Raw genomic sequence first — 26,185 nt, forward strand, 5'->3', positions numbered from 1 at the left:
CTATGAGTTGAGTGATAAGAACTATCTAGAATAGGTGAATCCCACAACCAGAAAGTAGATTGGTTGCCAGGTGCTGGGGGGTAAGGGGAGCCGGGAGTGGGGTTAAGGGGCGGGGGGGGGGGAGGTATTTAGGAGGACAAAACGCCTTGGAATTAGGTAAAGGTGGATATGCAACACTGTGAGTGCCCTGAATGGCGCTTCATTCGTGTAAAAATGGTTTCATGTTCCGTGAATTTCACCTCGGTTTCGAACACTTGCACGGGAATGTTCAGAGCAGCGTTAGTCATAATAGCCCCAACGCGGAAACTCCCCGAGCCCTACGCCGATGTCCGGGTACATGAAATACGGCATATCCGCACAACGAAATATTACCCGGCAATAAGAAGGGATGGAGTACTGGGTAAAGGCTACAACGTGGATTAACCTTGAAACGTGTCAAATGAAAGTGAGTCGCAAAAGACCACGTAGTATATAGTTCCATTTACATGCCGTTTCCAGAATAGGCAAATCCATCCATGGGAAATAGATTAGGAGACGCCTAGTGTTGACAGGTTAGAGGGAAGTGGGGAGCCGGAGAGGGTCTGCTGATGAGAACGGGGAAGGGGCAGAGAATGACTGTTGTGCTGAAGAAAAGGTTCTAACACCGACCGGAGCTGTGGTCACATCCTTCAGATATTAAAAAACACTGAATGGCACACTGTAAGTCATTGAGGTGGACGGTATGTGAATTATCTCTCAATCAAGTTATTACTTTAAAAAAAAAAGTGCTGTCGTCCTGTGTGACAGGACGCCGTGTGTGTGTGTGATGTGCCAGTCTTAATTGGTTCATTTCCCTGAGACATCGCCGAAGTGTCCTCACTGACCTAAGACACAAACTCGCTGACATGACAAGGGCACTGAATAATGACAACCCTCACCAACTTCCTTCCAAACTCAAAGAAGGCACAGGTAATGTTACATTTGTTTCTTAAGTTCATCTATTTATTTTGAGAGAGACAGAGACTGTGCGGGGGGGGGCGGAGGGGTGCGGGCAGAGAGAGAGAATCCCAAGCCGGCTCTGTGCTGCCAGGGCAGAGCCCGATGTGGGGCTCGAACTCCTGGAACCGTGGAATCATGACCTGAGCCAGAACCAAGGGGTGGACGCTTAATGGACGGAACCACCCAGGCGCAGATAATCTTGACGAAAGACGGAGTTCTCCACACTCAGAGGAAGAAAGAGGCAAAGTACTGAATAGTGTGCAGGGTGATGAGGTACCTAGCATCCGGGAGAAGCACTGTAGCGTTGCGTGTATGGGGTCCCCGCAGCCCGGGGGCAGAGTCGTCACCTTGGGAAGCCCTCCCAGCTCATGTGCCCAGTCAAGTCACTTCTTGAGGGACATCTTTCCACAGCTACCAGACTGAGTCGGCTTCTCATGTTCATGCTCTCACCACAGACCTCATAGCCTGTCACACACTGTCCACGTCCCTTTATTTGTATAATTGCTCTACTAACGCCTGGCTTTCTCCACTGGAACATAACCTGTGTCGGGTTGGGAACCTGTCTGCTTTGTTCATCGCTGTGTTCTCAGCTCCTAGCATCGTGCCTGGCAAATACACGGTACACTATCGATATTTATTATTTTTTCAAAAAATTTTAAATCTTTTATTAGAGAGACAGCGCAAGGGGCGGGGGGGCAGAGAGAGAGGGAGACACAGAATGTGAAGCAGGCTCCAGGCTCTGAGCTGTCAGCACAGAACCTGATTTGGGACTCGAACTCATGAACCTCGGGATCATGCCCTGAGCCAGAGTCTGACGCTCAAGCGACTGGGCCACCCACGTGTCCCTATCAATATGAATTTAATGTTGAGCAAAGGTACACCTGGCTTGAGCCAACCAGACTCAACAGATTGACCAGAACATGGTAACATCGACTTGTCCTATAAATGAATTGAAAAGGTGAAGGGCAACAGAACGCCTATTTTGGCTGGTCAGTCTCTTCTTTCTATTCTATAAGAAAATGTAAGTGGAGGGGCATCCAGGTGGCTCAGTCTGTTGGGCGTCCGACTTTGGCTCAGGTCATGATCTCACAAATCACAGGTTCAAGGCCCGCGTTGGGCTCTGTGCTGACAGCTCAGGGCCTAGAACCTGCTTTGCATTCTGTCTCTCTCTCTCTTTCTCTCTGTCCCTCCTCAGCTCACTTTCTTTCTCAAAATAAATAAATACATATATACACACATATATATCTACATACATACATACGTATAAAAGAATCCTGGAAGAGCGGCAATCTTGGATCAAAACTCCCCTGAAAATCATCAGAGAACCTCTCTGGCTTTTTTTTTTTTTAATGATTTACATACCAAGCAACCCCCTTTAGGTCACATAGAACTTTCTTTCTTGAGAACTGATTCAAATGCACTTGATCAGATTCTATCTTAAAATGGCATTTCTTCCCCACCTTCTGTGGTTACACCCACTCACGGAGATTAAAATTCAGATATTCGTGAAGAACTCCCCAGCTACCCATCTATAGATTTTCAATGCCTTTGGATACTGTCCTCACAATCCATCTGATTCATTGTTTTCTCATTTCTTTCCCGGAGGGTAAGAGTTTAGAGTTCTACTGAGAGAAAAGTTTGCCAAGCAAGTTTGTATCTCTTCTGGTTGACTTTCTAAACCTATTTTGGGATAGTTTTTGAAATGCAGAAGAGTTGCATTAATGGTATGAAAAATACTTTAAGGAACACCAGTGGGATTTTTGTGGGTTTTTTTTTTAAGTTTTTTAAATGTTTATTTATTTATTTTAATTTTTAAAATATTTTTTAGAGAGACCAGGACAGAGCACCAATGGGTTAGGGACAGAGAGAGGGAGACACAGAATCCGAAGAAGGCTCCAGGCTCTGAGCTGTCAGCACAGAGCCCGATGCGGGGCTTGAACTCACAAGCCATAAGATCATGACCTGAGCCCAAGTCGGAAGCTTAACCCACTGAGCCCCCCAGGAGCCCCAACACCGCTGAGGTTTGGGATGCGAACCAACGATGTGCTGGAGGCTGTGTGTACAGGGTTGTGAGAACGAATTGTGCCCATCTCTTCCTAACTGCATGTTCATTAATGTCTTCCGGGCGGCTTGGAATTGGCCGTGAAGTGTTCGCACCATGGAAATTGGCAGATGTTGTTTGCTGACCGAGGTGTCCCTCTCTCCAGAGCAGGTTGTTAACATCTAGCAGCGCAGCACTGACCGCTGGGGAGGGCGGTTCTGATGTACAGAAAGTGGCGTTAGATCAAGTTAGCCCGACGGCAGGGGCGCCTGGGTGGCTCCATCTGTTGTGTCCGACTGCGGCTCACATCATGATCTCACGGTCCGTGAGTTCGAGCCCCACCTCTGTCCCCTCTCTCTCTCTGTCCCCCTCCTGCTCACGCTCAATCTCTCTCTCGAAAATCAATAAAACAGTAAAAAAAAAAAAAAAAAAAAAAGATAGCCCAACAGTGGTGTGGGAGACTGGAGGGGAAGAAGGACCTTAGGATGCGGTCATGGGGTTCAGATTGCAAGCAGTGAGGGTGTGGCCTTGGAGTTTCTGAGGAAAGCAGACTTCTACTCATTGAACCTTAAAAAAAGGAGTGGACTGGGTGTTATATGAAAACCAACTTGACAGTAAACTATTTGTAATAAATAAATAAATAAATAAAATGTGACCACCATAAAAAAAAAAAAAGAGTGGAATCTGGGGGGAAAAGTAGAAAGAAATAAGAGTAAAGGGCGCTCCAGAAAAGGGGAGAGAGAGGGCAAAGGTGTGGAGACGGAAACAGCTCACTCGGTTTGGGGTGGAGGCGAGAGGCCTGGACCGGATCACGGAGCCTGGAAGCTGTGTGGTGGAGGGGGTCTCCTTTCCGTAGGGAATGGAGAGGCGAGGACAGTCACCCATGTCGCTGCACTCTGCAAACCGGCCCTGGTGGCTGAAGCTCAAAGCGAACAGGGCACGTGCAGGGAAGCTGGAGAGCCTGGCGGCCACGTAGTGATTAACTGAGTGAAGCAGATAAAGTCTGAGCCGGTCGAAGGTGCCCTGGGTCTGTGAAGCTGGGGACAGAACATGCCAACCAAGCCATTCCTGCAGAAAAATGCACTAATACAGGAACCGGGAAGTACTCTTGAGATGCCAGGATTCTGAGGGGCGCCTAGGTGGCGCGGTCAGTTGACCTTGGACTTCGGCTCAGGTCGTGATCTCACGGTTCGTGAGTTCGAGCCCAGCATCAGGCTCTGTGCTGACAGCTCAGAGATTGAAGCCTGCTTCCGATTCTGTGTCTCCCCCTCTCTTTCTGACTCTCCCCCACTCAGGCTCTCTCTCTCTGTCAAAAATAAACATTAAAATTTATGGGGCGTCTGGGTGGCTCAGTAAGTTAAGTGTCCGACTTCGGCTCAGGTCATGATCTCACGGTTCATGGGTTCAGGCCCCGCGTCGGGCTCTGTGCTGACAGCTAGCTCAGAGCCTGGAGCCTGCTTCTCATTCTGTGTCTCCCTCTCTCTCTGACCCTCCCCTGCTCACACACACACACACACACACACACACACACACACAGACTTTCTCTCTCTCAGAAATAAATTTAAAAAAATTTTTTTAAATAAAAAAACAGGGGCGCCTGGGTGGCTCAGTCGGTTAAGCGTCCGACTTCAGCTCAGGTCATGATCACATGGTTTGTGGGTTTGAGCCCCGCGTCGGGCTCTGTGCTAACAGCTAGCTCAGAGCCTGGAGTCTGCTTCTGATTCTGTGTCTCCCTCTCTCTCTGACCCTCCCCTGTTCACGCTGTTTCTCTCTCTCTCTCAGAAATAAATAAAAAATATTTAAAAAAATAAAAAAACATTAAAATTAAAAAATATATATCTACTGAGTCTATGAAGTACCAGACATTGGAGACACAGGGGTGGTGAGCTTAGCGGTATGGTCCCTTCCCCACACTTGGGAGGGGGAAACTATCAGATCATCAGCAACATATACAACACACGACGTGTGCTCAGGCCACTTGTCTGCCACCAGTGAGTGATGTGCTATGCCTGGCAGTTGGTATGAGAGGCAGAGGAGCACCTGAGCAGATACCCAGAGGGATCTCTGCGACTTTGACCTTGCCTCATTGGAAGCTAAGAAAAAGAGGGCGGAGGTGTGGAAGACGGACACAGGAATGGTTCTGGAGCCCGGAAGGGAAAGCCCTACCCAAAAGCCCTCCTCACCGCCCCCCCACCCCATTTTCAGAGGCCCTGCGGCACCTGGGCGCTAGAGAGAGACTTCGGAGAGTGTCCTAGAAATGGGCCCAAGTGCATTGGGGACAGAACAGAGGCCCCTGCTCGTACAGAAAGGAGGCTCCAGGAGCCGGCGGCGAAGGAGTCTTCCAGAGTGTTCGCTGTGACCCTGCATTTGCTCATTTGTTCCCTCTCCAGGTGGTCACGGAGGCCTTGCTCTGTGCGGGGACTCAGGAGGTGGCCAGGCCACCACAGAGCAGAGGAGATGGCCCGCTGCGGGGAACGTGGGGACCGAGAGAGCACGGGGCGGGGGGGGGGGGGGACCCAGCCTGGAGGCTGAGGAACGAAGGGCTGGCCCCCAGGGAGGGGGGAAGGGAGGGCCCGGGAGGTCTGGGGACAGCAGATAAAGAGCCCTTAGCGGGTACCCACCCTCCGGGCTGCTCCAGACCCACGCAGACTATGTCAAGACGTGAGAGAGGAGGTGAGGAGCGAAAGGCAGCCATGTTCAGAGGAGAAAGGTCCAAAGGGCCAATGGGGGGGGGGCTCACCTCCAACAGGGATTCGCGCCCTGCGTCTGGGTCCCAAGGCCACTCCCGTTGCTGTCGGCACCTGGCCGAGCCGCTCTGCCTCCCGCCCCAGCGGGGCTGACTGCGACGGCCTCGCCTGCCTCTCCGCCCCGTGCTCACCTCGGCCCAGCGTCTGTCCCACGGGGCACATGGCCGTCTAGCCGTCCAGACCGAGGCAGCCGCTGCCCGGGTCTGGGCTCCACCACAGAGCCCGCATGTGTTTGGCTCTGAACGTTTACAGGACGAACGAAGGGGGTGCAGGCCGACAGCGCGGAACCTGCCTGGGATTCTCTCTCTCTGTGCCTCCCTCTCTTCTGGTCTCGCTCTCTCAAAATAAATAAATACACTTTAAAAAAATTTTTTTAATGTTTTATTTATTTCTGAGAGAGGGAGACAGTGTGAGCAAGGGAGGGTCAGAGAGAGAGGGAGACACAGAATCTGAAACAGGTTCCAGGCTCTGAGCTGTCAGCACAGAGCCCGACGCGGGGCTCGAACCCACGAACCGTGAGATCATGACCTGAGCCCCACCCAGGCACCCCAGTAAAGCAACTTTTTTAAAAAAGAGTATTGGATTCTTCTTGGTACGGATGCCTCCACTTTCTCTGAAGGAAAAGGGGGCCGAACAGTCGAGAGATGAGTGGGGTTCGGCGAATCCTCATCCCCACAAAGAAGCGAGCAGCCGAAACCCGCCTTGGACAAGCAAGGGGAGTCCCCTGCTGGGGACCCAAGTCTCCTGCCCGCTTAGAGAGGAGGGCGCCTGTCTTCTGGCCAACCCGGGAGGAAGCGGAGGGCCCCTAAGTCAGCCCCCCGGTGCGTCTCAGTGGCCGGTCTTCGGGGCTCCCCTGGTGCCCAGACTGAGCTGTAAGGTCCGCGCCACTGCCCCCGGGGCCTGAGCCTGGCCGGGAAGCCGAAATCCCTGTCGGTGGATCCGATTCAACCCAGGGCCCAGGAAAGGGCTTTAGATCACCATCCAGGGGCCGGCTGGGATGAGGCCGCCTGCATTCAGGCCCTACCCAGCCCTCCTTCCCCACAGCCCGGCTGCACCTGCCACAGCCCGTCACGCCTCCCCGCTTCCTTGGTCACTCGCTGTTCTGTTCATCGGGGGGTGGCTTTCTCGGCTGCGGGAATAGACAGAGCCACTGCACACCTCTGGAGGGCTCATGGGAGCCTGGGGCCGTAAGTCCCGCGGTGGGGGGCGGGGGGCATGTCCCCAGGTGGACGCCTCCGCCCCGATTCCCCTCCCCAGCACTCCCTGCCCCCGTCTCCAGCAAGCCCCACACCAAGCCCCTGACGGTCGTGCTCCTCCCCTGGGCTGAAATTAGCGGCATCTTCACCCACCAGGGGGTTGCTCAAGCGAAAACTCAGATTCTTTGATTCCTTTCCCCTCACCTCCCACACTCAGCCCCCCACCAAGTCCTGCAGACACTGTTTCCAAAACATACCTCAAGCCCGCCCACTTTCCTCCCCACTCCCGGCTCCCTTCACCTCTGCCTCCACCCTTCTATGTCCCACAGGGCGCCCAGATGATGCTCTAAGCACAGACAGAGGGGGGCGCCTGGGAGGCTCAGTCAGCTAAGTGTCCGACCAGCTCAGGTCATGATCTCATGGTCTGTGGGTTCGAGCCCCGTGTCGGGCTCTGTGCTGAGCGCTCGGAGCCTGGAGCCTGCTTTGGATTCTGTGTCTCCCTCTCTGTCTGCCCCTCCCCCATTCGGCTGTCTCTCTCAAAAACAAATGTTAAATAGAAAAACAAAAACAGATGGAGTAGAGGACTGTCAGTGGGGGGGGAGAGGGCATGTGAGAAATCTGTGTGTCTTTCAGTCAATTTCTCTGTAAACTGAAACTGCTTTAACAAACAAAGTGTATTTCATGGAGGCCTGGCTGGCTCAGTAGGTGCAATGAAAGAGCCTTGATCTTGGCGTTGTGAGTTCAGGCCCACCCCTCCTGTCGGTGTAGTGATCACTTGAAAATAGAATCTTTAGAGTCACCTGAGTAGCTCAGTCGATTAAGTGTCTGAGTCTGGCTCAAGTCAGGATGTCGCAGTTGGTAAGTTCGAGCCCCGCGTCGGACTCTGTGCTGACAGCTCGGAGCCTGAAGCCGCTTGGGATTCTGAGTCTCCCTCTCTCTCTGACCCTCTCCTGCTTGCGCTCTATCTCTCTCCCTCTCAAAAATAAATAAAAACAATAAATAAATATATTTTTAAAATGAAGTTTATTTTTTTATTAAAACATTTTTAATGCTTATTCATTTTTGAGACAGAGAGAGAGATCGTGAGCAGGGGAGGGGGGAGAGAGAGGGAGACAGAGACTCCCAAGCAGGTTCCGCACTGACAGCGCAGAGCCTGATGTGGGGCTTGAACTCACAAACCATGAGATCATGACCTGAGCCGAAATCAAGAGTCAGATGCTTAACCGACTGAACCACCCAGGCGCCCGCTGTCCAAAAAAATAAACCAGGCCATATGGCTCACTCCCTCTTAATTTTTATTTATTTTTTAATAGTTTATTGTCAAGTTGGTTTCCATATAACACCCAGTGCTCATCCCCACAAGTGCCCTTCACTCCCCCTTTTAAAACCCTCAAACGCTTCCAATCACTTCTGGCATCAAATCCAGATTCCACGGGTTTGGTTCCTCAGCCCTTGCCTTTCCTCATCCTCCTCTTTGGTCACTAAACTTTTCCCTCCAATGGGCTCAGGGCTTTTCTGCCTCAGGGCCTTTGCACTAGCTGCCTCAAGTGCCCAGAACTCTCTTCCCTCATCCTTTCCTTCGCCTCGCTTCTTCTCAGGCTTCAGGTCAGAGCGTAGGCTGTGACATGTCCCCTGCAGTGTCCTCCTGGCGCCCGAGTCCCGATCCGCGCCCCCCCCACCTTACTCTCTACCACACCAGACTGTGCGTTTCCTTCATGGCTTGTTATCGGGTCTGTACTTACAGTGTGCATCCGCTCACTGATTTCATCATGGGTCCTTCACTGGAATGTGAGCTGAATGAGGCAACACGTGTGTCTTCTCCGCTACTGTATCTGCTGCACCTTTTTTTTTATAGCATCTGACACACAGTAGATACTCCGCAAGTGTTTGTCGGAGACATAAATGAAGAGACCCATTTCACCGTAAACTACATGGGATATTTCTGGCAGAAGATTTGCAGCGTGGCCGCACAAGCACTACGATTGCCTCTACAGCTGCTGGTGACCTTGACCCCCTCGCAACACGGCCAGAGGAAGGCGCTCAGTGAGCGTCTGTGAAATCGAGGCAGGGATCCCTGGGCTCTGGGGACAGATCTGGTGTTAGGGGAGGCGGCATGTAAAGCGAAATGACACGTGCTGTCTGCTAGAGCTCTCTGTGGCGACATGTCCACAGCTGTTAAATCCTTGTCCGCTAGCCACGTGTGCATTTCGTATTTCATTTCCACTGAACTCAAATAGCCCGAGGTCGCTCGTGGCCGTCTTATCGGTCAATTCAGACCAGCGTCGGGGAGACCCATGGGGAGTGAGTGATGGGCCCAGGGTGAGCAGGGACCCAGCGGCAGCGGGAAGGGCTGGGTCCGGGGTCTTCAGAGCTAACTTCACCTTGGGTCTTTGAATTTCTCCTATGAGCCTTTCATGGGAAGTCACTGCGGAGTTTCAGGCAGAAAAAGAGTATTTCATTCATTCGTTCATAAATTTCCTTGATTACTTTATCCAGTAACCTCTCACTCCCTTTCTACCCTTCCTTCCCATGGGTAATTGTACTACTATATATCTCTTCTTTAAAGTTTATTTTCTTTAATTTGCATAATGTTTATTTATTTTTGATGGACCAAGTGTGAATGGGGGGAGGAGCAGAGAGAGAAGGAGACAGAGAATATGAAGCAGCTCCAGGCTCTGAGCTGTCAGCACAGAGCCCGACGTGGGGCTCAAACCCACAGACTGTGAGATCATGACCTGAGCTGAAGTTGGACGGCCAACCGACTGAACCACCCAGGCGCCCCTAAAGTTTAAGAGAGAGAACATGCAAGCAGGGGAGAAGCAGAGAGAGAGAATCCCAGGCAGGCTCCACACTGTCAGCGCAGAGCCTGATGCGGGGCTCGGTCCCATGAACTGTGAGATCATGACCTGAACCGAAATCAAGAGTCAGATGCTCAACTGCCTAAGCCGCAGAGGCGCCCCTACCTTTTTGTTTTTATAAGTTCTGACAACATGTTATTTGTTGTTTGCGGAGCTGTGTCCTTTTAAGTAAGTGGGAGTGCGGTATTTCTTATCTGGTTCCCTGCTCTTTCTCTCTAAGCGCTGTGTTGGGAGAGTCCATCCACGTCGCCACAGAGCACGGAACCCGTCACTTGTAACTGGTGTATGGCACTCCAGGTGGACACCTGGCATGTCACCCGCCAACGGGCGCCCAGGGGGGCCTCCCCATCCCCGCACGTCTGCTTGCAGACCTGTAAGAGCAATCGCTCCGGGACCTGTGCCCAGTGGATGAATTGGTGGCCACAGCCGATGTGTACTGAAGGTGCCTGAGTATTGCCGGAAACACGAAATGCATTTCAAAAAGATGCTTCGGAGGCGTTTGGGGGGCTCGGTCAGTTAGGTGTCTGCCTCTTGGTTTCGGCTCCGGTGATGATCTTCCCGTTTGTGGGTTCGAGCCCCGCATTGGGCTCTGTGCTGACAGCGCAGAGCCGCTTGGGATTGTCTCACTTCCTCTCTCTCTGCCCCTCCCCTGCTCATGCTCTTTCTCAATATAAATAAACTTAAAGTAATAATGAAAGATGTTTCTGGCTGCCCCCACTTATCCAGTCACGTACTTACTAGTCCCCTTCTAGGTGGTGGGACTCACGCACTGAGAATATGCCAGAGAACCAGACAGCCGAGATCCCAGGCTTATGAGTTAGAAACAAGCAAAGATCAGGTACGAATAACTCCTCCGGTGGAAACTGAGCAGGGCGGTGGGACAGAGGCTACGTTCCTGTGAGGTCCATTCTGCAAAACGGACTTGGGGGGGCAGTTCTGAGGGCGAGGAAACCATGTAGGGGGGAGGCCACTGAGCTGACGCAGCTGAGATGCCGCCGGTGTGACCCAGGTGGGGGCGGTGGGGTTCACATCTCTGCGCCCTGACATGGTGGGGCCTTTTACCAAGACGGGGGACCCTGGCGATTTCCAGCTGCCACCGGGGGTCTGCGGCTCCGGGGGGCCGGGCTGGAGGCACGGACTGGGGAGTCACTGGCTTGGGCATCTTTGATGACACAGGGCTGGCATTACAAAGTCGCATAAACTGGGTGCTTGAGCGGGTAGAGCCCTGGGCAGATCATGTCTGGGGGTGGTCGGGCCGCCACGGGAGGGGTCGTAGAGTCAGAAGAAGAGAAGAACTGGGGGGCTCTGACCTTTAGGAAGGGACGAGGGAGGGGCCGAGGGGTCCCTGAAGAAATCTGACGCCACAGGGTCTCCACGGACCCTGCCGCACGGGCGGAGGCGGAGAACAGGGCCAGACAAGCGTCCGTTGAACAAGGTACAGCGACGGACGTCCACGCAGGTCCCGAATGCCAGGTGGGGGGAGGAGCGGGCACTGGGCAGTGCAGGCAGTCTGTCAACACATTCGGCTGCGGAGGAAGAGCCTGGCGTATGGAAAGTGCTAGAGGGGGTGAGCGTGGGGGACAAGCGTGGTCCCTCCCGGCGCAGCGGCAGGAGGCTGGGGGCTCAGAAGGGCCACGGACTTGGGCTGCTCTGCGTCTGAGCCCCCGCTTGGCCGGCTCTACAGCTGTGTGGCCTGGCGCTGCTGGCTTACCTCCGCTGCACCTCAGTCTCCTTATCTGAAGAATGGGGACAAGGGCACCCACTCCCCGGGGCTGCCGTAAGGAATTAATGACTGAAGTCGCCTACGCTGCTTAGTATGGTGTGTGGCACATAACGAAGTGCTAAATAAATACGAGCTCTTAACTGCGCTCAGGTTAAAGAAGAAAACAAGGCGAGGAGGTTTTGAGACAGAGGCGGGGAAGTAACATCAGACGTGGCGGAAGGAACAAGGAGGCAGGCAGAGGGTGAAGAAAAGGTCAAGGATTTGGCAGCGCTGGCAGCGCTCGGCAGGAGGGACGACGACGCAGGAGCCACCGAGGAGTAAACCGGGAACAGAGGCTGGGGGTCCGCGGGAGAAGCCGGGGAGCAGGCGTGGAGGAGCGAGGTCGGAAACTCTGGCTTGGGCTGCGGGGACAAGCTGTGTGTCGCCGGGGGGCTCCGGGTCTTTTAAATCCCTCAACCGGCATCTCGGTTTGATGCCACACGGCTCCACCCCTGCGGCGCTGCGCAGGCAAGCTTGCACTTCCACCAGTGAGCGCCGGGCACACCGAAGAATGACCGTGTGCGGCTACGCTCGGGGAGGACCCTGGCTGGTCTGGTCGCCTTTCAGAGCCTGGGGGGAGGGGGGAGGGGCTCCAGGCTGGAGACACAGGCTTAAGAGCCATGAGTGGTAGGTGCCACCATGGCTTAAAGACATCTCAGCGGGGGGGGGGGGGGGAGTGCGGATTTGGGTTAGTGGGGGGTGAAGGAAAGACGGACGTAGGGACTGTAAGGACTGCTTTCAGGAGCTGCGCGTTTCTTTGATGGGGCTGCAAAGGGCCAGAGTGAAGGAGGCACGCGGTTAGCATTTTTTTTTTTCCAGCCGTGAACAAGATGCGCAAGACCATGAACTTCAAGTGGACAGGGGCGAACGTTAAGAGAGTGACACAGGAGGATGCCTTTCTGCGAAGATGCCGAGCCTTGCTAGCTCTAGCCCCTAACCATATGGAAACTGCCAGAAACTCACTCCTGCAGACCCTTCAGCTCAACAGGGAAATTGCGTCTCTCAGCGGCATCTAATTCCTGACCGTGAAGATGGGGAGTGTGTCCTGGTTGTATGAGTAAGTGTCATTTCCTGTTGCCAGGCACCTGTCCCTCAGCGCCCTCACCCAGGGGTCTCCTGGCTTCTTTAAAAAGAAAAACAAAAACGAACTCTGACCGCAAGCAGGGCTCCCCCTTCCTTTGAGCTTCCTCTCCTGTCGCTGTTTAAGCCGCCGACGCCTGCACCCCCTCTGTACCTTCCGCCGCAGCCTCTGCTGCCCGGGCCGCGCCGGGAGGTCCGTGGCTCCCCCTGCCCCAGCCCTGCCGTCACCTGCATTCCTCGAGCTCGGGGCGGACACAGGCACATGGGACCTTAACGGTCCAAGGGAGGGTGGTCATTTCTGCATCCTTCACGGCCCTGCCTCTTGATTTTCCTACTTTATTCTCTTTTTCTGTCCGCGGTGCCGGCTGCGCGGGGGACACAGAACCGTCGCCTCGGACAGGGCCGGAGGGGTGGGGCGGGCGGGGGTCAGCAGCAGGTGGCCGGACCGCGAGGAAGGCGGCGCCGGCGCCCCCCGGGAGCGGCCGGCAGAGGGCGCGCCGGGACCGGGATTGGAGAGCCGCCGTGCGGAGCCGCCGCCGAGCCTGGCGCGGACCCTGGGCCGGCGACGCGCACGTGGGGCCCGCGGAGCGTAGGGGCACGAGAGCCGGCCCGTGCGCACCGTCCGGGCTAAAAATACGCGCTGCCCGGGTCGGGCGTGGGGGAGGGGGGCGGCACCCCTCGGGAGGAGCGACCCTGGAGCCGCATTACTCCGGGAGGGAGATCGCGGGTCCTGGCCGAGCACCCGGGCTCCGGGGAAAACCTGGGGCAAGCGTCGCGCCGGGGCCTCAGTCTTCCCATCTGTGGAATGGGGGCCATCCGATTACTCAAGAAACAAGGGGGCGCCTACGTTGTGCCAGGCAGTGCTGCGGGCGCCAGGCACGCCCCCCCCCCCCCCGGGTCCTCACCGCCGCGCAGTTCCGTCCAGGGCACAGGGAGGGCAAGACAGGCCCATGTTTTCACAAACGCCACGAGGAAAGGCAAGGATGATGCGCTGGTGAAGCCTCACAGGTCAGAAGCGGTCCCCCCGCAAACCACGGAGGTGCGTTCTACGCGGACGCAGGCGAATAAGGAAGGCGGCGGGGGCGGCGGGCGCTGGGCACGCCTGGGAGGGGCGGGGGGGAGAGTCCTCCCTCAGGGCGCTGACCTCGCGGACGGCCGGAGCGGTGCAGTCCGCCCCCGCGTCCCATCTCGAAAACAAAAGTGAGAGTCGTTCTTCCGCGGCGCCTGGAGGCTCGCTCGGCGGCGGGGACCGGCAGCAGGCGGTGTGCGGGCACGTGCGGTCTCGAGGGCGGAGGCGAGCGGCGCGGCCCGCAGTCAGAGCCGAGGCTGTGGCGTCGACCCCGTACCCGGGTCGTCAGGGGCAACCCCGGAGCTGCGGCCCCCGCCCCGCCCTGCGCGCACCGGCCAGGTGGCGGTTGGGGCGCGACCGGCCCGTTTGATTTCCCGCGGCCGGTGGAAAGGGGCGGAGGGGGAGGGGAAAAGGGCCGCCGGCCAATGGGCTGGGCCGAGGCCCGTCACGTGACGGCGTCGGGGCGGGGCCCAGGTGTACTTACGGGGCAGCGAGCCCGGGTCTCGGCCTCCCTGCGAAGTCCGGGAGGCGTGGCCGGCGTGCGGGCGGGGGGCTGCTCCGCTGGGATTGGCCCGGGGGCGGGAGGCGGGGCCTGCGCGCGCCGCGGCCGCGGGCTGCGATTGGCCTCCACCTGGGGCCCGCTCCCGGCGTGCGGACGAGGCTCGCGGCGCGAGGACCGAGCGGGGCGGCGAGTTCGCGAGCCGGGGGGAGGGGCCGGGGCGGTGGCGGCGGCGGAGGAGGCGGAGGCGGCGGCGGCGGCGGGGGCCGGTACTGGACCCGGCGGGATGAGCGAGGCGGAGGCGGCAACAGTGGCGACAGCGGCCCCCGCGGCGACGGTGCCCGCGACGGCGGCAGGGGTGGTAGCGGTGGTGGTACCGGTGCCCGCGGGGGAGCCACAGAAAGCAGGCGGCGGCGGGGTCGGAGCCGCCTCGGGCCCCGCTGCCGGGACCCCCTCAGCGCCAGGTCCCCGCACCCCCGGCAACCCGGCGACGGCAGCCTCGGGGACCCCCGCGCCCCCGACCCGGAGTCAGGCGGACAAGCCGGTGCTGGGTGAGGGGGGGGCGCGTGCCAGAGCGGCTCTGGGGGGTGGTGTCGTGGAGCCCACAGAATCCGGAAAGCTGAAGGCGGGCCTGGCCCCGGAGGCTCAAAGGACTAGGTGGGCTGCGGGGGCAGCTGACCCAAGTGAATTCCAGTTCCCCTGGTGGGAAGTGCCTTCCTGGCCGCAGGGGGGTGGTGGGTAGGTCCAGCCAGGGTCTGGGGCACGCCCCCCGCTGCGGGAGACTCAGCCTGGGCAGCAGGTGCACCGGGAGCCCTTATGCTGGGAGAGCAGGACTTGGTGGGCCTGGGGAGTACCTGGTTCTAGGGGAAGGGCCCGGATTTGCAGCCCGAGAAACAGGACTTGGGGTTGGGAGGGTTTGAAAGCCTGAGCCCCGCTGTATGGGCGCTTCCGTGTGGGGGAACTGGGTCAAGAATGCCTCGAAGCTACTGGGTGAAACCTGTGGCTTGAAGTGAAGCCTCATAGGTCATGGGGAGGTAGGCTGGGTCTGGAGTGTCTCCAAACTGAGTCCGACTCTATTTCTCCCCCATCTTATCCCCCCGCCCCCGCACGTCTGCCTGGCAGCCATCCAAGTCCTGGGCACTGTCAAATGGTTCAACGTCCGGAATGGTTACGGATTCATCAACAGGTATCTGAGAGTCCCAGGGAAGGGTGGAACGGGTGTCTTGCGAACTGCCCTGTGGGGCTGGACACAGGGGCTGCCCTGTGGGGCCTCACCTCTACCCCTGCGGAGGCACGTGGTGGCCATGTCCAGCTGACGCTGATTGAAAGTCTTTAACCACCGCACAAACGTGGGTAGGATGGAGCCTTCTCCGAATCTTCCAAGGGCAGCAGAGAGTTAATGATCTAGGAGCTTGGCTGTGTGTTTCACCTTGTGGTCTGGCTTGCCTCGCCTTGGGGGCAGAATGTACCTGCTGTCTGCGCCCTGGGGCTCCCGGGGCTGGAATCCTTCATTTCCCGTTTAGGGCGGCTCCCAGAGCAGTACCCTGACTCCCCGCCCTTGGAGAGGGCTGCTGGCTCATTTGAATCCCCCCACCTGACGGGACTGAGGCTGGTGCCGGCTGGGGGCTGGGGCAGGAAGCCGGCCCCCGCGGACAGAGGCGGCTGCTGCTACTTCCCTTCAGTTGGGCAGCCCCAACCCTCTGGCTGCTGGGAGCGGCTGTGGTGGCAGATTGTGAGCAGAGCCGGGGCTCCCGCAGTGGGCCCTTCCCCAGCCCGGGCACCCTGCCCAGCCCAGCCCTCCTGGGAGGCCCCAGTTCCCTCTTAGCAGGCTGACCTTTGTACAGATCCAAGTGCTTTAAAGCTAGAACATTTGATCCAGGGAAGGATCCCTGTCTAATTCTGGAAACTGAGGACTCCTGGGAGATTGTGAAGGAAAATCTTTGCATTCTCCCCTCCCCCCGACGGGATGCTAGGATAAACTGGCGTAGTTTAGGAGAGCAGGGAGAGGGAAGGATCGACTATTACCGTCTTTCTCGCCCCTGGTCCCTGGGGATGTTGAGTGGGGGCCTGACCCTGGGGTTCCCCTCCGGCCTGAGGAGGAGAATGAAGTCTTGGCGATCTTCAGAGCCGGCTGTTGACGTTTGTCCCCATGTCGGACACGTTCTGCTCCTCCGCCCCGCTCCCCACCTTCTGCCTTGACTTTACGAGGGAAGACATAGGAATCTTCCAGCCGGGATGGGGGGTTGGAACTGGGGCGGGGGGGGGGTGCTGGCCAGGGACAATTACACCCAGCCCCGCCAGGTACCGTGGTGCCCCTGGGGTGGAGGGCGCGCCCCCAGCGGGTAAGAGTGGCCCGGCCTCTGCAAGGTGACTTTGCCCTCCCCTCCGCCCTTACGAAGCCCAGGCTTTTCAGGGAGGTTTCTGGCGTGCTGCTCTGCATACGAGCTTCCGGCCCTGCTGACCCCCAGGGAGCCGGGGGCGGCTGGCTTGCTGCTTTGAGGAACAGGCAGCGGGGGAGACCTCGCCAAGGTTACCCCCTAACAGCCCCTCCTGTTTTGCAGGAATGACACCAAAGAGGATGTCTTTGTTCACCAGGTAAGAGCCAGGCTGCCTCCGGGTGGAGGGAGAGCCCGTCCCCTCCGGGTCCTGGAAGGCCCTGCCTAATCCTTAGCAGCACACACCCCGCTCAACGCTCAACGGCGTGCGTGCCCCCAGGAAACGGTTCCCCCCACACCTGCCCCAGGTGCCTGCGATAACCACCATTGGCCCCACTTGTGTCAGGTTGTCTTTGTGAGAAACGAACTTGTTGCCCTCTGGCCACGGTAAGCTCACTACCTACACCAGGACCTGTTGACACAAGAAGGAATCCTAGGCAGTGTTCAGAGGGAAAGGACACAGGCTAGAGAGAAGTGGGGGCGGTGGTTCTCAAAGTGTGGGCCCCACGGCAGCGGCGGCGGCGGCAGCATCACCTGGTGGCCAGATTCTCGGGCCCCACCCCAGACGGGCTCAATCAGAGGCGTGGAGGAGGGGCCCGGCCACCTGTTTTAACGAGGGCTCCAGGTGATGCTGATGCGGCCCCAGTTTGAGAACCACTGCCGTGGCGGCCGCAGCTCCCAGGTAAGAGGCGCGCTGCGTTTCTCCCACTTCGCAAGAGGCCTCAGCTGTTTTGCTTCCACTGCCAGTCTCCGGCCCCCCTTTGCGAAACCCCTGCGGGGTAAAGGGAGGAGGGAGTGCGCCCTGGGGACGGTGCTGAGGGCACAGGCTGTCGCGAGGCCTTAGTTGGCAGCTTCTCCCCACCAAGCTGGGCCTGCCTCCGCGCTGCACCCCGCGGCCCGGCGGCGAGGAAGGTGCTGAAGGCCGAGACATGGGGTGGGAGGGCCGCGGGCCCGCCGCCCTCACCCCCCCCCCCCGTGGCCTCTCCCCTCCCAGACGGCCATTAAAAGAAACAACCCCAGGAAGTTCCTGCGCAGCGTGGGAGACGGGGAGACGGTGGAGTTCGATGTCGTGGAGGGAGAGAAGGTTCGGGAGGCCGCGGGACGGGGCCCGTTAGCCTGGGCTGTGGGAACCAGGATGCGCGCGCTCTCACGCGGACCCCGTGCCCCCGGTGACCCCCGGGCTTCTCCGACCTTCACCCGGCACTTGCTGGAGTCTGTCCTCCCCCCCTCCCCCAGGGTCGGGGAGCCGCTCTTTCTCTGGGGAGGAAGGCTCGGGAACGCGGTGCGCGTGTTGCCGGAGCGCGTTCTCACTTCGCGACACCCCCGCCCCTCCCCAGGGCGCTGAAGCTGCTAACGTAACTGGGCCGGGGGGCGTGCCGGTCAAGGGCAGCCGCTACGCCCCCAACCGACGCAGGTTCCGCCGCTTCATCCCCCGGCCGCGCCCCGCCGCCCCGCCGCCCATGGTGGCCGAGGCTCCGTCGGGCGGGACAGAACCAGGCAGCGAAGGAGAGCGGGCCGAGGACTCCGGGCAGCGGCCCAGGCGGCGGCGCCCGCCCCCTTTCTTCTACCGACGGCGCTTTGTGCGAGGCCCTCGGCCCCCCAACCAGCAGCAGCCTCTAGAGGTGAGGGGGCCTGGGGACGCTGAACCCGCTGCCGCCCAGGACGGCCGCGGGGAAGTGCGGGAGGGCGGCCTTGCTCCCCAGGTTCCCCTAGGCCTTCGTGTGTTCCTAGGGCAGCGACGGGGTAGAGCCCAAAGAGACCGCCCCCTTGGAGGGGGAACCACAGCAAGGAGACGAGCGGGTCCCCCCACCCAGGTTCCGGCCTAGATACCGAAGGTAAGGGTCCCTTTCTGGGGCCATCTTCCCCTCTGCTGGGGGCCCTGGTCCCCCGGGAAGGGGAGGGGCAGGTTCTAAGATCTGGAACTGATGGGGAGGGGCTGGCTGGCTCAGTGGGGGCTGGGAGGTGCCCGGTGGGGGAGGGGGTGGCAGAGACACCCCTGGGGTTGGAAGCCTGGCTCCTAGGGTGGGTGGGGGTGGGAAGGCACAACGCTCCCCCTCTGCAGGGGCGGGGGTCGCCGTGGGAGGGAAGGAGGGAGGGAAGGAGGGAGGGATGGCCCACACTGGCTCCCTGCACCCTCCATGGCCCCCGTTTCTGTCCCCAGGCCTTTCCGCCCCAGGCCCCCCCAGCAGCCCACCACAGAAGGTGGGGATGGTGAGACCAAGCCCAGCCAAGGCCCCGCCGACGGGTCCCGGCCTGAGCCCCAGCGCCCACGAAACCGCCCCTATTTCCAGCGGCGGCGGCAGCAGCCCCCGGGACCCAGGCAGCCCGCGGCCCCGGAGGTGAGGATCTGGGCCCCTTGGGGGGGCTGGGGGGCAGGTGAGAGAAAAGGTTGGGCCAAGGTCCCCCTCCACCCCCCCCGGCCCTGCCTCCCACCTGACCCCAGAGAGCCCAGCCCGCAGGCCCCCCATTCCTCAGGACACCCCCGCCCGGCACCTGCACTGCCAAGCCCCTGCAGACCGCCCCCCCTCCCCGCTTGGAGCAGACGCTCTGGCTGTGAGATGGGGAGAAAAGGGTGTGAGAAGGCTGAATCCAGGGCTCCCTGACTGCACCCACTCTCTCTAGACCTCAGCCTCCATCAGCAGTGGGGACCCCCCCACCATACTGGAGTGACTCCCAACTCGAAGGAGACGCAGAGCTACCGTCGGGTGAGTGGGCGCCCGGCGCTGGGGCGGGGGCGCTGGCGGCCGCCCTGCTCACGACTTCTCGTTTGTCTCCCAGGTTATCTGCCAGTTTTTCCAACTGCCCTGTCCCCCCCCCCTTTCCCGTCATTCATGACATCACAACCGTGGCTTTCCCTTTTCCCTGAGACTCAGGAGGGCCAGAGCAACAGCCTTTTGCTTTCTCCCCACCCCCCCCAGCCCTGGGGGAAGGAAGGGGCCCAGCCTTCTTGTGGGCCCTGTCCCTCCCCTGGAGCAGGTTGAGAAGGGAACCAGCCCTTCCCTCCTCCCGGTTGTTCTTCTTTCCCACCCGGTTTATTTTTTGTCTCCCTTGTAGCCCCTACCTCTGAAGCCATTTTATGAACCGTCATGTGTCACCTGAGCCTCCATTAAAAACAAAAACAGGCTTTCCTGTGGTCTTGGTCTCTGCCTTTTTTCTGTGGAGAATCCGCTGCTTATGGCCCTGTTGGGGGGGGGGGGGCGGCAGGGCCAGGCCTCGAGCCCTCCCTCTCCGTGGCCCCTGTGAGAGTCCCCTTCCCATCTGTGACCTGGGGATGGTCTCCCCGGAGGAGGAGTGTTCTGGAAAGTGCTGAGGGCGGCATCTGGCACTTTGGGCTACAACTACTGACCGGTTACTGTCGATAAGGGTAATGACTATGGCTGCCCAGCTGGCTGGTGACTCTGGGTCGTGGGTTCAGGCCCCATATTGGGTGAAAAGCTTTGTTTAAAAACGTTAAAAAAAAAAAAAAAAAACAATGACTAGAAATGGAAGGTGGGGGCAGTGTGACCGCCTCCAGAGGATTCTTTGGCCTTGAGCTAAGGCAGAGTGGAGAGACGCGGGGGAGGAGGGCCGAGATCCCTGTCCCGCCCCGTGCTTGGGCGCCCCCACCACAGGACGCGGGTCGTGTACAGCGACTTTATGTCTGCGTGTCTGTCTACACATGTCACAGGCAGGGCTCCGGTTTCTTCTCCCTGCCCGTTCTCCAAACACACACAGAAACAGCGGCGGGCTCTCCCCACCCCGTGTTTACAGGCCGCCTTTCGAATCCCTCTTTCCCTTAGTTGGTCAGAAGTTTGGGTGCAACACCCCTGAGGATGGGAGAAGACACAGAGCGGGGGCCCCTCTGCCCGCCGGGGACCCGCGTCCCCCTCTGGCCCCAGAAGCTGGAGCCAGGAAGGAGGCCCTGGGGGGCCGCGTCCTCTGTCTGGCACGGGTTGAGGCAGGAGCCGCTTGGCCCAGAGTCTATGAGGCAAGAATTCAGAGGAAAGGGCCAGAGGAGGAGTCCGAGGGGGCAGGGAGCGGACCCCCCCCAGGCTGCTCTCCGCTCCCGTCTGCCCACTGAGCAGCCCCACCACCTCTCCTCCCTGCAGCTCCCCCTTCTCTGGCAAGGGGGCCCCGTCTTCTGGAACGGAGGCCGGGTGGGGGCGGGGTGGGCTCCGGAGGAAGGAGGGGACGGGAGATCAGCCCGCCCTGCCGGCCACAGCCTAACCACACCACATAAATAATCCGAGAGTCACACGAAGGGAATGAGGGGGCGCTACGACCACCCCGCCCTCCAGCTTCCCGATCCCCTCCAGGCTGCAGGGCGTCCTCCACCCTGGAGGTAACGGGGAAGAGAGGGTTAAAGTGCACAGGTGAGGAGGGGTCTCTGGGTGGGGGGGTGGGGGGGGCGAGACCTCGGCCCTCCCGCCCCTGCGGGCCCCTCAGTCGTTCTCATCGTCCGGCCCTAAGTAGTCCAGTTCCGTGCTGGGCTTCACCTCTTGCTCTAAGAGAGAGGGCGTCCGGCGGAAGTCGGCGGAGATCTGGTCAAACGTCCGGCCCCGGGTCTCGGGCACTCGTAAGAAGGTGAAGATGAAGAAGCAGAGCAGAAGAACCGCGAACAGAAGGAAGACGTAGGGACCCATAGCCTCCTGGACAGGGCGAGGGGGGGAGAGGTGTTGACGGAGGGGAGGGTGGGGGCTGGGCTACCCACACAGCAGGTGCCTCCTTAGTGGGGCGGGGGCAACGACGGGGGGCGGGAGATGAGGATTCAGGGAGGCGCGGATTCACTGTCCCCAGCCTCGCCCGAAATTTTTCACTGTCTTCACCATCGTGAGTGAGACAGCACTCCGCTCGGCAGTGGCTGGATTCCCCACCCTCCGCAGTGTGGACGGAGAGCTGTTCGCGTTCCATCCAAGTTACCCCACAGCGTGAAGGCCCTTCTATTGCGAACCCTGCAGCTCCCGGCCTTCCTTCAACCTAGGGGAGCGGGTGGTCTCCGGGGCCCACGTGGGCCCCCAAAGCGATCCCCAGACAGGACGGGGGAGAGCAAGCAGGCTGGCTGGGACGTGCCCCACCCGGGCCTACGGGGCAGGAGGCTGGGACAGGGCAGGGCACCTACCGCGATGTACTGGAAACCCATGCCGATGATGAAGTTGCACGTCCAGTTGGAGAAACTGGCCACGGCCACGGCCGCGGGGCGGGGGCCCTGGCTGAACAGCTCGGCCACGATGAACCAGGGGATGGGCCCGGGGCCGATCTCAAAGAATGCCACGAAGCCAAAGATGGCCACGATGGAGACGTAGCTCATGGCCGGGACCCGCTCCTGGGGGACGGGCAGGGAGAGGAAGGGATTCGGGTCACGTCTTTCCGGGTCTTCCTTTGCCCTCGGCACAGAGAGCTGAAACCCACGCCTCCCAGCAGCTCAGGGAGGAGCCCTGCTTAGACAGGCCTCGGGACATTTCCCGGCCATTGACATCCAGCTCACTGCCCTGTAGCCAGGCCATTCAGGGCAGAGAGAACGTTCTCCGTTCTGGGCTATTCTCAGGATGCCTCGGTGGCTCAGTCAGTGAAGCGTCGACTCTTGGTTTTGACTTAGGCCATGATCTCATGGTTTCACAGGTTCGAGCCCTCATTGGGTTCTGTACTGACAGCGTGGAAACCGCTTAGGATTCCCTCTGTCTCTCCCTCTCTCTCTGCCCCTCCCCTGCTCATGCTCTCTCTCAAAAAAAAAAAGTTGATCCTCTCTTGGTTTTAAAGCTGGAGCCTTAGGAATTCTTGTTCCTGAGACCGGACAGTGGCTCTCTCCTCCCTGGATGCCAGGGTTCTGCCTCAGCTTCCTCCCAGGGCCGGGAGAAGGGCAGCCTGGGTCCCCGGGGAACACTGACCGTGATCCCGGCACACGGTGGGCCCCAGGACCTATGTATGTTGGGCACAGAGCCCCTCGGGGCGGTCCCCAAGGCTGGCCCCTCCCCCTCCCCAGGCCTTACCAGCAGCAGCAAAGCTATAGTCATCAGGATGGCACAGCCACACATGCCCGCCAGGCCCAGGAGGTGGAGAGTCCGACGCCCCGCGCGCTCTACCAGGAACACCTGCGGGGAGAGTCAGGGCTTGGCGGGCGGCCTTCGGGGCGCGGCAGTGGGAGGGCCTGGGTGGGTGGGGGCAAGTGGGGCGCATGAAGCCGGTGGTGGGCGCCGGCAGTTACCGAGACCAAGGTGAACACCGTGTTGACCGCGCCAGCCCCTATGGTGGCGTAGGCTGGCTGCCCGACCCCCGCTGTCTCGAAGATGCTGGTCGAATAGTAGAAAACCTAGGAGCAGCGGGGAGAAGAAAGGGGGATGGCAGGGGTGTCCCTCCCTCCCTGGCTGCCACGCCACGCCTGACCCACCCCAGGCCCCGAGGTGGGGGCCGCGCCCTCCTCCCCCCCCTCTGGGGCTGGTTCCGGGCCCCCCGCCCCTCCCGGAGGCTGCGGCGCATACAGCGTTGATGCCCGAGAGCTGCTGACTCAGCTGCAGCACGACGGCGATGGCCAGGGGCTGCCGGTGGGTGCGGCTGCCCAGGAGCTCGAGCAGGGACAGCGGCCGCTCTCGCTCCAGCTTCCGCTTCTCCTCCTTCAGCTCGGCCAGCGCTCCGGACACGTCGGCCCAGCCCGTCAGGCGCTTCAGACCTGGGGGCGAGGAGGGGCGGGCCTGAGAGGGCGGGGAGGGGGCCGGGAGGGCAGGCGCGGGCGGGGGGGGGGGGCCGGGGGCTCACTCTTCCTGGCGGGCCCCTCCAGGTTCCGGCTGATGTAGAGGTAGCGGGGGCTTTCTGGGCACAGGGGCAGCAGAGCGAGCTGCAGGAGCGCGGGCAGCACCGTGAGGCCCAGCAGCAGCGGCCACAGGGTGGCGGTGCCCAGCATGGACTCCAAGCCCAGCACCTGGGGGAGAGCGCAGGCCATTCAGCCCGGAGCCCCACTCAAGCGCCCCCGCCCGCGCCTCGCCAGCCATAATGCGGGGGCCCAGGCACCTGGGCGATCAAGATGCCGATGACGATGGCCAGTTGGTTGAGCGTCCCCAAGGCACCCCGCAGGTGAGTGGGGGCGATCTCCCCCACGTACATGGGCACCAGCCCCGATGTGAGCCCTGGGCAGAAGGAGGAAGAGAGGGCTGAGGGCAGCTGGCCACTCCCACCTCCAAGCTCGGGACGGTGGGCGAGGCAGCAAGACGCCGGCCACGGCCATGGCGCCGGCGGTACCTGAGTAGGCGCCAATGAGAAACCGTCCAAGGATGAGCATCTCGTAGGAGGCGGCAGCGTTGGCCAGGCCCATGAGGGCGCCCCCCAGCACGGCCAGGACGTTGTTGACCAGCATGGCCCTCTTCCTGACGGGCACAGAGTGGGGCTGAGAGTTAGAGTGCCACGCGGTGGCCCCCGCTCCTGTCCCCACCCCCGCCCTACGGGCTCATACCTTCCCAGCCACTGAGAGACGATGCCAATGAGGAAAGAGGAGATCATGCCGCCCACAGAAAAGATGGCCACGGACAGAGCCCAGAGGGTGGTGAGGGTGCCGGGAGGGATGGAGCCGGGCCCCCCGGGCCCCTGCCTCCCCAGCCACGTCTCATTGTAGCTCTGTTCAATCACCTGCGGGGACAGTAGGAGAGTGACTGGCTGCAGGGACATCCCCCTCTTCTGTCCCCTGCTGTCCCCTGCTGTCCCCTGCGCCCCTGTTTGGACAGTGCACACTCTGCCAGCCACAGGCCCCTCACCTTCTGCGGGGCGTTGATGACCCCAATGTTATAGCCAAACTGGAGGGAGCCGAGCACCGCAGAGAAGACGGCGAGGACCAGGGTCCCAGTGACTCGCTGCTGGGGGGGTTCCCCGTCCTGAGAAGGCAGAAGCAGAGGGGAGGCATGTCCCACAGAACCTTGCTTTCTTTCCTTCCTCCAGGGGCCCGGGCCCAGCCGGAGCCCCAAGATGCTGGGTTCCATCCAACATGCTGGGTGAGGGAAGCTGGGCCATATTAGGAATAGAGCAAAGATCGCAGTGTAAACAGGAGCGGGAAGAACCCGGCAGGGACCAGGCATGAAGGAAACTGGGTCTTTGGGTCCAGCAAGCCGAAAAATGTGTGAGGACCTCGGGCCTCACCATTCCTCTGTGACCTTGGGACAGGCTTGGCCTTAAGACTTGAGCTCGAATTTGGGTGACCTTGGGTGAGTCACTTCCCCACTGGGAGCCCAGGTTTCCTCTGGGTTGGGGGTGGGGGGATAGGGGCGATGTTGCCTGCTTTGCCTACCTGTCAGCAAAAGCGAGAAAGTCAAAGTCAAATGTTAACAGTACTGCCCGCAGTGCCGGATTGATAAAGCGACAAGGGCCTTATCGTCGGCCTCTGGCCTTTATTCTCCCCCCTCTGGGCTTCTCTCAGCGGGCTCCCGGAGGCCCCCAACAGGCTCAGGGAAGACAATTCCAAAAAGGACATCGCGGTCATTGCTCCCTGCATGTGGCCTTTGGGGTGGCCTTCTCTGTCTCCGCCCAGGCCTCCCTTCCCCCTCCAGGCTCCGACCGAGGGCGGGGGGCCGTGCCCGGCTTCCGTCCGGGGAAGCAGGCCCAGGGGATGAGGGGCGGTGGCGGTGGCCGCCGCTCGGCTCGCTGGCGGTACAGACTGTCTCCGAGCCGAAACCTGAGCTGGGGGAGGGGGGGCTGCCACTCCCCTCAGCCCCTCCACCAACCGTGGGGCCGAGGGAAAGTTCAGCGTCCTGGACGGCGGCCAGGAGTGGGGGTGGGGACCCTCGGAGGGCCTCCGGTCCTCGAAAAGCTTCCCGAGAGCCGGGGACAGACGCACAGCTCCAGGAGAGCACGACTCGCCTGGATCTGCTTTCTCAGGCTGGATCGAGGGCAGGATGGCCCCGATCCCGGCGCAGCGCGCCCAGTACCGGAGGGAGCGCACCCCGGACTCGGGAAATCCAGTGGCGGCCCGTGTCCCCGAACTGTCCCCCAGACCCACTCGGCCTCTTGGAAGGACTGGAATCCGACAGTCACGGGTTGCCCGGCCGGGGTATAAATAGCCAGGCCCCCACCCCCTCCTCCACCCCCCCCCGCGCCTGCGCGGGGACCGCCCCCTAGCTGACCCCAACCGCGACCCCAGCCCGAGAAAAGCGGGCCCTGTGCCCCCGTCCCGCCCCCGCATGCTGAACCCTACTTCGGAGCCGATCTGTTGGAAACCCGACGGCATCTCGTCTCAGGAACCGGAGGCGCAGGAACAGCGGTTAACGGGGAGGCGACGGGGGGTCGGCGGCCCCGGCCTGGCGGGCAGAGGGCGCGGGGGCGACGGGCGTCCGGGGGCAACGCGTGCGGCGAGCCAGACGGGACCCACCGCCGCGAGCCAAGGATCCAGAGAGCGGCAGGGCTCCCCGAGATCTGGCGCAGCCTGGCTGCGGGGAGAGACCCGAAGAGCCCCCGCAGCCCCCACGGGCCACGCCCTTCGCAGCACCCATTGGCCAGGAGCCCGCACACCCCAGAAGGCCACGCCCCTCACTGGGCCTGGGGTTTAGAGTTTGGCACGCGGAGCGGG

General features: G+C 60.4%; 2 protein-coding genes across 3 annotated transcripts; one reads left to right on the plus strand and one right to left on the minus strand.

The window, feature by feature from the left end:
* The first annotated feature begins 14,482 nt into the window (after positions 1 to 14,482).
* Positions 14,483 to 19,799, plus strand: YBX2 (Y-box binding protein 2). Of its 2 annotated transcripts, none has more exons than XM_039231450.1 (9): positions 14,483 to 14,781; positions 15,353 to 15,416; positions 16,792 to 16,825; positions 17,660 to 17,749; positions 18,003 to 18,287; positions 18,397 to 18,500; positions 18,827 to 19,004; positions 19,288 to 19,370; positions 19,720 to 19,799. In XM_039231450.1, exons 1-8 carry the CDS (start codon positions 14,517 to 14,519, stop codon positions 19,333 to 19,335), a joined length of 1,068 nt encoding a protein of 355 aa, XP_039087381.1. In that variant the 5' UTR covers positions 14,483 to 14,516; the 3' UTR covers positions 19,336 to 19,370; positions 19,720 to 19,799. The 2 variants fall into 2 exon arrangements, with proteins under 2 accessions (XP_039087381.1, XP_039087380.1); XM_039231449.1 differs by lacking the exon at positions 19,720 to 19,799 and adding an exon at positions 19,444 to 19,577.
* Positions 19,800 to 21,086: 1,287 nt separating this feature from the next.
* Positions 21,087 to 25,846, minus strand: SLC2A4 (solute carrier family 2 member 4). The gene is made up of 11 exons (XM_039231543.1): positions 25,814 to 25,846; positions 24,384 to 24,500; positions 24,086 to 24,258; positions 23,875 to 23,999; positions 23,647 to 23,762; positions 23,395 to 23,557; positions 23,121 to 23,308; positions 22,847 to 22,951; positions 22,632 to 22,733; positions 21,764 to 21,967; positions 21,087 to 21,293 (listed from the first exon to the last, which is right to left on the minus strand). Exons 1-11 carry the CDS (start codon positions 25,844 to 25,846, stop codon positions 21,087 to 21,089), a joined length of 1,533 nt encoding a protein of 510 aa, XP_039087474.1.
* Positions 25,847 to 26,185: the final 339 nt, after the last annotated feature.

The sequence above is a fragment of the Hyaena hyaena genome, unplaced genomic scaffold (genome assembly GCF_003009895.1).
Source record: "Hyaena hyaena isolate Hyena2069 unplaced genomic scaffold, ASM300989v1 scaffold_58, whole genome shotgun sequence".
Taxonomy (NCBI): Eukaryota; Metazoa; Chordata; class Mammalia; order Carnivora; family Hyaenidae; genus Hyaena; species Hyaena hyaena.

What these genes read in the sequence shown, in the direction of transcription:
- YBX2 (XM_039231450.1), top strand. Translation starts at nt 14,517, where the DNA reads ATGAGCGAGGCGGAGGCGGCAACAGTGGCGACAGCGGCCCCCGCGGCG. An exon ending in AGGATGTCTTTGTTCACCAG is followed by an intron (nt 16,826 to 17,659) that starts GTAAGAGCCAGG and finishes CTCCCCTCCCAG; the next exon opens with ACGGCCATTAAAAGAAACAA. An exon ending in ACCAGCAGCAGCCTCTAGAG is followed by an intron (nt 18,288 to 18,396) that starts GTGAGGGGGCCT and finishes GTGTGTTCCTAG; the next exon opens with GGCAGCGACGGGGTAGAGCC.
- SLC2A4 (XM_039231543.1), bottom strand. Translation starts at nt 25,846, where the DNA reads ATGCCGTCGGGTTTCCAACAGATCGGCTCCGAA. An exon ending in GGAGGGGCCCGCCAGGAAGA is followed by an intron (nt 23,309 to 23,394) that starts GTGAGCCCCCGG and finishes CCTCGCCCCCAG; the next exon opens with GTCTGAAGCGCCTGACGGGC. An exon ending in CGGTGTTCACCTTGGTCTCG is followed by an intron (nt 22,734 to 22,846) that starts GTAACTGCCGGC and finishes CTCTCCCCGCAG; the next exon opens with GTGTTCCTGGTAGAGCGCGC.